Source organism: Sinocyclocheilus rhinocerous, unplaced genomic scaffold (assembly GCF_001515625.1).
Source record: "Sinocyclocheilus rhinocerous isolate Xijiao unplaced genomic scaffold, SAMN03320098_v1.1 scaffold6480, whole genome shotgun sequence".
Taxonomy (NCBI): Eukaryota; Metazoa; Chordata; class Actinopteri; order Cypriniformes; family Cyprinidae; genus Sinocyclocheilus; species Sinocyclocheilus rhinocerous.
This window is the reverse complement of record NW_015662353.1, coordinates 21,401-31,909: the sequence shown is the minus strand read 5'-3', so window position 1 is coordinate 31,909 and position 10,509 is coordinate 21,401. Positions and strand designations below refer to the sequence as shown.

Genomic DNA, 10,509 nt, shown 5'->3' with positions numbered 1-10,509 from the left:
GCTCCCCCGATCTGCCTAAATGCGTCTATGTTCGCGCGAATCATTCATGATCCAGCCTCATCTACAGAAGAAGTGAGTATAATGTTTTGTAATAAATCTTTGCAAATCGCCTTTCCTAATAATGTGCTAATTAGCAAGTTTCACGATGAATGCGGTTAAAGTAAACAGTCTCTCTGAGAGCAGCTTGGAAGAGGGGGCGGAGTCAGCAGAGCTCATTAACATTTAAAGGGAAATTCTACAAAAACGGCTTGATCTGAAAAGAGCTGTTTTTGACAGGGTAAAAAGGTGTTTTTTACACTACCATTGAGAAATTTTAACCAAACTATGTTACAGACTTTTCATTAAGACCCTAAAGAATCATATCAACTTGTGGAAAATAGGCATCCTATGACCCCTTTAAGAAAGCAAATGGGGTCAATTTAGATTTGATGTGGACTGTAAACCCGAACAGATCATCTGTCTCTGGGGTTTTCCTGCAGAACTTATGGTCAGGGATGTTTTTGTGTGTACAGATGAAAGTAGATTTATCTAGTCACTGATTATAAACCTAACAGACCACTCAGATCATTAGGATCGAGTCAGTTAGAAATACCAAGGGTTCACACAAAACAAGGGGAGTCCGCTTTTAGTTATTATGCCGCCCGCAGTTGGAATCAGCTTCCAGATGAGATCAGATGTGCTAAAACATTAGCCCCATTTAAATGCAGACTCAAAACTCATCTGTTTAGATGCACATTTATTGAATGAACACTGTGCATTGTCCTAACTGATTGCACTATATTTTATGTACTGTATAATCATTTTCTGTTCTTAACTGTTTTAAATTCATTTTAAACTTCTTAAATCAATATTTAAATCATTTTCAAAGTTTTTAAATTCCTTGTTCTATTGTTGTGATTATTTTTTTATTACCGTTTTCTTTTCCTTTATGTAAAGCACTTTGAATTACCATTGTGTATGAAATGTGCTATATAAATAAACTTGCCTTGCATTGCCTACAGCGCTTGTGTTGGATTTCCTATTTTTAACTGTTTTAAATTCATTTTAAACCTCTTAAATCAATTTTTTATAATAATTTTCAAAGTTTTAAATTCCTTGTTTTATTGTTGTGATTATTATTTTTTTATTATTATTTCATTTATTTTATGTAAAGCACTTTGAATTACCATTGTGTATGAAATGTGCTATATAAATAAACTTGCCTTGCCTTGGTCAGCTCTGGGTTAGTGTCTGCAGAACATCAGCTGATCGCTCTGAAGCTCCCGCGGTGGATGCTGTGTGTCTCATCATGAGCTGTTGTGTAGTGCAGTGCAGATCTCTCTCTCTCTCTCTCTCTCAGTGACAGAGCTCCATTAGGATGATGGGAGTGTAATTATCTCCTCTCCGCTGCTCTCTAACACCAGCAGTCAAACTCAGCACCTGGAGAAGAGCGTTTATGAACTCAGCAGTGAAGCAGGAACACCGAATGATGTGCAGAGATTTTACACCTTGCAAATGTAACTATTTGGTTTTCTGAGACATTTCGAACATTGTTGCTGTCAATGTTACTGAAAAATATATCAACATTATCTGGCTGGTTGAAAATTAACCAATATTGTAAATGTGACAAATCAGTTATGCCATCATTTTCCAGGAGAAGGGTTAATGCAGTGTATTTCTGTGATAGAGTTAAATAGTTTTAAATTTAAAACAGTATTTTAGTTGCAATAAAAATTTATAAATATATTAATACATATATAATTGAAAATTAAAAACAGTATTTTTTTGTATTTTATGAAAATAAAAAAATATTTATCTATTATTGTAAATCAAAAGCAACATTTTGTATATTCATATACAATTTATATACTTTGTATATTGATATTTTCCATTACACTTGTAAAATTCTATAATATATATATACATTTTTACACACACAGCTTTGAATATTGAAAAATAATGCAGACAGATGCTTGAAATGACTGAATATTATCCAATGTTAACAATATTTTTAATATTTTATATTATATATACCTTATATTATTTATGATTATTATTATTTAATATCATTTTATTTTTATATGATGCAGTGTTGTAAAGTAAAATGATCTTGTTTTAAGGATTTGTAGATATTTTAACTGGAAAACAAGACAAAAATATGAATATTAAAAATAGGATTTTATGTAGTATATACAATTTTTTTCTAGTTTTCATTTGTGCTCAGTTGTATTGGCATCCACCCTGACTAAAGTTCCATAAAACGAGAATACAAACATGATTACAAGAATATTTTTACGGAAATACTGAGCTATTAAAACTGGTACTAGTATCTATTATATTGAGAAGTGATACAGAACAAACAAACGCACAGTACTTTGAGTCTGGGAGAGATGCTGATGTGTGTCTGTTCAGAGCTTTGAAGTCACAGTCGCTGTATAATTCATGACTGCAGATCAACCACAATCCCACACATCCACAAACCACAGCATCTGTGCTCATTTTTATGCTTTATGAGCTACGATATTATAATACTGTATGTGTTTGCATTGGCAGCTTTTATTTTGATTTTCAGATGTTCGTATCACAGACTTTCAGAATTGTTGATTGTAACTATATTATCACAACTTGACCTGATGTGAACTAGGCCTAGATGTTTGTATTTTGCTAGAATGTTTTGAAGTGGTTGCCAGGACGATGCTGTGTGGTCGCTGGGGTATTCTGGTTGGTTGCTAGGTTTCTAAGCTAGAAGATGCCTAATTGTTTACTAAGAGGATACTGATGCAGTTATGTACGTGTGTGTGTGTGTGTGTGTTTTGTGCAGGTACGATGTACTTTAATGTTGGTTGGATCCCTAGAGAGGAAGAAATTGAGAGTATCCTCACACTAATGAGCTCTCTCTCTCACTCACTCGTTCTCTTATAAATCAGAACTGAGTCAGGTTGAGGGGGAGGGGCTTAAGAATAAGAGGGATTGATGAGATCATCTGAAAAGGAAGGTCGTTTTAGAGGCGTGGCAGATTGTTATATTTTAATGGGAGTCGAGCATTTCTCTGTGGAATATCATGCACTGATCAGTCATTCACAGTAAGACCGGGACAAAGTCAAAAGTCCGTTTTCATTTCATGTTGACTCGGTGAGTGTTTCTGAATGGCGGCTGCTGTTGAGTTATTTTCTCTTCTCCCGCACTGGATTTCTAGAAATGGTCAGCTGGATTAATTTTCTGACTCAGGTCTTGCCGTCCAGAGCTAATGGGAGATTAGCCTGCTAGTTTATTCTGCTGTAAGTCTGAGAAAAATGCTGTTCATCAGACTGTGAACTTCACTGCTGATCATTCAGCATCACATATTAAATTCAGCTTTAAAAAATTAAAGAAATTAATACTTTTATTCAGCAAGGATGCATTAGACTGATCAAAAGTGTCAGTAAAGACATTTATAATGTTAGAAAGGATTCCTATTTCAAATAAATGCTGTTCTTTTGAACTTTCTGTTCATCAAAGAATCCCGAAAAATAAAATGTACCACGGTTTCCATAAAAATATGACGCAGCACAACTGTTTTCATTGATACTAATCAGAAATGCTTCTCAAGCAGCAAATCAGCATATTAGAATTATTTCTGAAGGATCACGTGACACTGAAGACTGGAGTAATGATGCTGAAAATACAGATTTAATCACAAAAATAAATTACATTTTAACAAATGTTCACATAGAAACCAGTTATTTTAAATTGTAATAATATTTCACAATATTACTGTGTTTACTGGATTTTTGATTAAACAAATGCAGCATTGGTGAGCAGAAGAGACTTATATCTTGAAAACAGATCATTTTTATTCATTTTTCCCCCCAACTGGACTGAATAAGTCAAAAGTGAAATAATTAAAAGTATTTCTTTTAATTCAGTTGACTCAGTACAATCTAAATACTCAAATCTCTCTGTAAGATGTATTTCATTGTTTTGAAACAAAGTTCGAAATGTATATTAGGGAAAGTTTGCCATCTGTTGGTATTTATAGGTACTACAATGAAAGGAAACATGCAGTTAGAACTGTTAAGTGATGTGATTGTGTTCCTCACTACAAATAAAATGATCTTTTTTATCTTCTACATTAAAAAAAAAATACTACTGAAATAATTTTCACTAAAAAATTGCTAGTATATTTAACAAATAATTACAAGGAAACAGTAACACATTGAATTTGTAAGTAGAATGGCTGAAATGGTATTTTCTTCTAAAACATATTCAAATAATGTTTGTTTTATTTACATTTTGAGTATATTTCTGAAGACTTACAAAGCCAAAATGTCCTTATGTCTCTTACTGTTTATGTTGTTTCTTTTAAGTGAGTTTTGTTTTGAAATCATCTGCACGTCTAACTTTCTCTCATTCCCTCTTCTAGGAATTGGCAAAAACGTGATATGCGACCGAACGGCGACGCCGCTCGACGCTTTCCGCATGATGTCAGCAGCCCAGTACTATCCAAAGCTGCTCAGCATCATGGGTAACGTGCTGCGCTTCCTCCCTGCCTTCGTCCGCATGAAGGAGCTGCTGGAGGAGGGTTACGTGGGCGAGCTCCTGGTCTGCGAGGCGCAGGTTCACGGCGGGAGCCTCCTCGGGAAGAAGTATAACTGGAGCTGCGACGACCTGATGGGCGGCGGCGGGCTGCATTCGGTCGGGAGCTACATCATTGATTTGCTCACGTTTCTAACGGGTCGGCATGCGGTGAAGGTGCACGGCTTCCTCAAGACGTTCGTCAAGCAGACGGACCACATCTGCGGGATCCGGCAGATCACCAGCGACGACTTCTGCACCTTTCAGATGGTGCTGGAAGGAGGCGCTTGTTGCACGGTTACGCTCAATTTTAACGTCCCGGGTGAGTTTCGGCAGGAGGTTGTGGTCGTAGGAACGTCCGGCAGGTTGACGGTCTGCGGGACGGATTTGTACGGACAGAAAAACGACGGCGAAAGCGGCCAGGAGCTCCTCTTAAAGGACAACACGCCTGTCGGAAACGCGTCCCTACCGGACAAGGCGTTCCGGGACATCCCGTCTCCGTATCTCACCGGCACCATCTGCATGGTTCAAGCCGTACGGCAGGCGTTTCAGGATCAAGACGACCGGCGAACGTGGGACGGCCGGCCGCTGACGATGGCCGCGACTTTTGAGGACTGTCTGTACGCGCTTTGCGTCGTGGACACGATCAAGAAGTCCAATCAGTGCGGCGACTGGCAGAACATCGTGGTGATGACAGAGGAACCGGAAGTCAGTCCTGCGTACCTGATCAGCGAGGCCATGCGGCGCAGCCGGATGTCGCTGTACTGCTAACGTAGGGCTGGACGATATGGCCAAAATTTATATCACGATATATCTCTTCATTTCGTCGATACGATATAAGGGGCAACTACAGTAACATCTTCTGATTTCTCTCAACATGGGGACAGGAGAGCTGTCAGTCAATAAATTGGAAAAAAAAAAGTAACTTGGGTTACTTATTTGAAAAAGTAACTCAGATATTCTCTTGTAAATTAAAAAGTAATGCGTTACTTTACTAGTTACTTGAAAAAAAGTAATCTGATTACGTAACTCACAGCGTGACCTCCTATCTGAATTAAAATAACATACATTTAAAACTGCAGCGCTGCAGGAAAGTGGAGTAGATTGTATGTTTTTACATTTTAGATGTATTATAATTTGTTACGTGTTGAATTTAAGTTTTTAAAAAGACGCTGCACAGTGTGACGTCATATTGCGAACGTTACAGCATGCGAAACAATTTTGCATGCTTAAAAGTCTAGTGTGACCGCGGCTATAATTACGATATTGATATGAACAATTAGAGCTCATGAACGCTACTTTATTAGATAAAATGAAAATGAAGACAGTCGGTTCCCTTCAAAGATACAGATACGTTTTGATTTTGAAACGTGCAGTGCTCATGTTTATTCAACGAAGTTGTGGCGGACTGCCACAAATAAATCAATGTATGGGAAACACTGATAATGTATATCGGAAATGTGTTTAAAATTCATATCACCGTTATTGAACAAATATATCGCGATATATATTGTTATTTAATAATTGTCCAGCCCTATGCGGCACGTGAGCGAACGTGCATTCTTGCATATTGATTTCAGTGCATTCGGAGCATTTGGAAAACTGGAGATGTACATGCAACTGAAGGAAACATGCGTTTGTGCCTCATGCAAGGAGTTTGGCTTGTGTTTTAATGCGTTAAAACATTAGCTTCTGGGAGTTTTTGTGTCAAGTATGCAATAAATCTGCTTTCGGATGAAACAACAGCCACGCTTTGCTGAAATGCCTTTGTACTTGTGACATGTTTGTAGTTAGTGCAAAGAACAAACATGCAGTTTGACTTTGGTTTGCAGGATTTTTTTCAATGTTGTCTATCTGTGCAACCCAGACACCAGACAAGGTCGCTGCAGCAAATGTCAGCATGTGTTTGCATGCTAGCGTGAGCATAGCGAACACGGACTCCTGCGTCAAACCATGCCTGCAAATGCATGAAATCTCCACTCGCACTGTAAACAACAGGATTTTGCTATGTATTATGAGATCGAGCTGGACAAACACAAAGATGTTTCTGCTTTGTTCGTACTGTTATATTTAAAATCCCAATGTTTGTGCGTTTTAACTGGTATCTTGATTGTCATGGCTGTAAGTGTGGCTTTACGGTCCTTCGTTTTCCACCTGAAAGATTTTGAATTGTAAATCTGCCAAATATGAAATGGCAAACGTCACATTAACTGTAAGTGGTTCTCAACTGGTTTTGCTCCAGAATCCGGATTTTACATTAGACATCATGTGGTGACCCAAAAGTACACAAAAATCTCCTTCAAATCAAACACTGAAATGATATTATACACTACAGGTCAAAAGTTTTGAGTAAGTTTTTATACTTTCAAGACCTATTATTAATAATTGAGCACCAATGATAATTGAGCAATAATAATGAGTTTAGAATGATTTCTGAAGGATCATGTGACAACACTGGAGTAATGATGCTGAAAATTCAGCTTTGATCACAGGAATAAATTGCATCTTACAATATATTCAAATAGAAATTGGTTAATTGAAATTGTAATAATATTTCACAATTTGACTGTTTTTACTGTATATTTGATCAAATAAATGCAACTTTGGTGAGCAGAAGAGACAAAGAACATTTCAAAATCTTGATTATTCCAAACTTTTGACTTGTAGTGTATATAATATTGATGTATTATAAATTAAATTGAGCATGAGCTGTTTAGTCCCAAATATATGCAAAGTTATTAACATGATAGAAAAACACATTTGTAAATGCTCAAATAATAGTAGAAATTTTATCTGTACATGTATTTAATGTCATCTGAGTTGTATTTTCGTTTACCTGATGTAGTTTTTTTTCATGGTTTTTGGTGTCAAGCAACCTTTTTCTGTCTAATTTGATTCTCTTCTACCAAATGACAGATGAATTGGTTGAAATATAGAGTTTGATTGGACGAATGAAAGAAAGATACATTTTCCTTTTAAGCCTGTTTGACTTTTATAGTTGCATTTTTGAATTTCCAATTGCAAAACAGTAAGTTGAGAACCGCTGCTTAAGACTGTTGCAGAGCGTTGCACTTCTTTGAGGGCTAGTAAATGCCTTTTTAAGCCTGAAAAATATAAACCAAAATGCTTCAGACACGCTAGAGGTGCTAGAGATCTTTCAGTCTGAAGATGTATTGGTGTATATCTAGTTTAGGAGACATAATTCATATTTAAATGCAGTTGTCACTGGAGATGCCAATTATCAAGAGTAGGAAATGATGATTAACGTACAGAAAACATTTTAAAATCAGATTTTTGAGTCCATATGTTTTGCCAAGCTCAATTCTGCAGTGTTTTATTTGTTGACTAGGATCTGTTCGCTGTATGCATGCACTAAAGACAGGTGTGTCGGCGGTCGTCCATCACTGTGCAACTTCTCCTGCGTCACGACGGCTTTATTTCAGCCTCGTGATGAAAGACTGGAGAGTCCAATCATGTGGCTGTGTTTTATCCGTATTTTATGCTGCTTGGAGAAACACCTGCTGTACATTACTGGAAACATGCTCTGTGTAGTTTATAAATGGTATTTATTTCCTAATAAAATCAGGAAGTGTGTGTACTGTGAGACAGGAAATAGAGGCATTTGCTTGTGCATTTCTACAGGAAGTGTGATGTCACAGTTTAAAAGTCCCAGACTAAACCTGTCCTGGCTTCCCTCACAAATGTGATTCATCTCAGTGTCGCCGCTCGACTGAAACCAACACTTGGTCAAGGTAATAGAAACACATCTTCAAGGAAAAATCATCTCTGTTGGACAAGAGAATATTTAACATCATGCTCTCTCAGGCCTGTTTCGCAACTTACACAGAAGCAGCATGTCAATACGGCTACTACATTTAATATTTCTGCTAACAAGAGGCATAAACTGAACATTGTTTTGTAATTGAGTGAGCAATTACATACTCGATCATAATGGAATGTAATTTACATGAGGACGCAGATCACATTTACATAAACAAGCCAAAGCACAAACTCTAGCTTTAAACTGCTGCAATCATCTGGATTCAGTGAAATAAATACGCTGTGAAACAGGCTTTTTTGTTGTTTAATATTTTGCAGAAGGTAAATTTATGTAGTGATAAAGTGATCAACATCAAAGCCACATGGATTCATGTTAGCGTTATGAGTGTTGCTATGGACATAAGTCCGAGGAGGTTAAAAACTGAAGGGTTGTCATTTCATAATTATGGTAATTATGACATGAAATTACACAGCACAAGATACACTGTATGGAAGCCCAATTCTGCCATAAAAGAAAAAAACATACTTAAAAAGTGACAAAAAGTTGAAAAAATTAGATAATAATTCTGAAGTCAAAATTGACGTCAAATTATGGCAAAAAAAAAAAAAGATACTTGTGAGATAATAGGTCATTATGATCATTATAAAGTCGAATTTATTACAGAGCCAATTATGAGATAACGTCAAAATTATGACATAAAAAGTATTTTAATGTCTATCACAATTTCAACGTTTTTATCATTTTTATCTCATATTTTGACTTTTTGTCATTGCTATGTCTATTTTTGCCATACTTTAGAATTAGTATTTCATAATCTTGAATTATGTCATAATTTGATGACATCATAATTTTAACTTTTTTGTCATAATTATGACTTTCTGTCTCATACTTTAGACATGTCATTTAGGATTTTTGTCATAGTTTGACTATCTCATAATTTCAGCTATGTGTCTTAATTATGACTTTGTATCTCAATTTTGACTGTCATAATTATGACTTTTTGTCTCATAATTTTGACTTTGTGATAACTGTATTTATGTCATAGTTTAGACTTAGTATTTCATAATTTTGAATGTTTGTCATAATTCAACTATATAGTAATATCGTAAATTCGTATGACTATCTCATACTTTAGCGTTAATATATCAATTTAGAATTTTAGTCATAGACTTATAATTTTGGCTTTTTGTCATGACTTCTTATCTCATTATTTTGACTCTAAATTAGTATGTCAACATTTAGATTTTTTTTCCTCATAATTTGACTCATAATTTAAAATTTTATCATGATTTTGACTCTTTATCTCACAATTTTACCTTTTTATGTCATACGTTTGACTTTTTTCCCCAACTTTTAAAAATATGATTATTTTTCTCATGCCTTCCACAAATTGTCACTCAGACCTCCAGAGATGATTTTTCTGTGATGTGAGACATTAAGGCTGCAATATAAATAGGGCTTGATTTTTATAATTTTAAAACACATAAAATAGCTATGTTGTTACATCACTGACAGCGATATAGAACTGTTTCTGTCCGAGATTCAAACTTCAGTGAGTCTGTTGAGAATGCTGTTGTAATGTCAGTCAGCAGATATGAGAGGGACGTTTGGTCGTCTTCGAAGGTGTTCATCCCTGATTTAACATGAACACACTGGAGTCAAATGCCGACTTTACTGTAAGCTTGAACTTGCCTGTTTCTGAACAAAACTCAACGATAATTCAACTGCAAACTTGAACCTGTGAAAAAACGTTACAACTGGAAATGTTTCAATGTAAGACCGCGCTTGTTCGTGAATATGTTTGTGAATATGTACTGTATACTCTTCCTGCTGGGCAGCATGTGTAAACACATGTGTGTGATGGAGACTGATTAAAGAAGGGATTCAGCAGAACAAGCCTGTTTGAGTCTATTATTGTAATATAGGTCCACATTTAGTGCCACTGACCATTAGTTTTGAAGTGTGTCTTATGCCGCAACATTTCATTCCCTGCAAAATCTTGTTTGGTTTCTGCTTTTTGTGCTGTGCTTTGTATATGAAGTCGACTTTGGTGGTTTTAAAGCGTGGAAGAACACATAATTCTTTTAGAAGTCGTTTACATGCTCCAAAAGTGGTTGCAACATTGTTTTATACTTGTAATATTTCAGAGCACATTCAGACATGCAAATTCATTTCATACAGTTCTCTTCTGGAAA

General features: G+C 35.9%; 1 protein-coding gene across 2 annotated transcripts in view; it reads left to right on the top strand.

The window, feature by feature from the left end:
- The window catches only part of LOC107728045 (glucose-fructose oxidoreductase domain-containing protein 1-like), a 27,261-nt gene extending 21,889 nt beyond the window's left edge, over positions 1 to 5,372 (top strand). For both annotated transcript variants that reach the window (XM_016538104.1, XM_016538105.1), the window contains exon 3: positions 4,382 to 5,372. In XM_016538104.1, the coding sequence (XP_016393590.1) occupies positions 4,382 to 5,304 (923 nt within the window). In that variant the 3' untranslated portion in view covers positions 5,305 to 5,372. The remainder of the gene's footprint in view (positions 1 to 4,381) is intronic.
- The last annotated feature ends 5,137 nt before the right edge of the window (positions 5,373 to 10,509 follow it).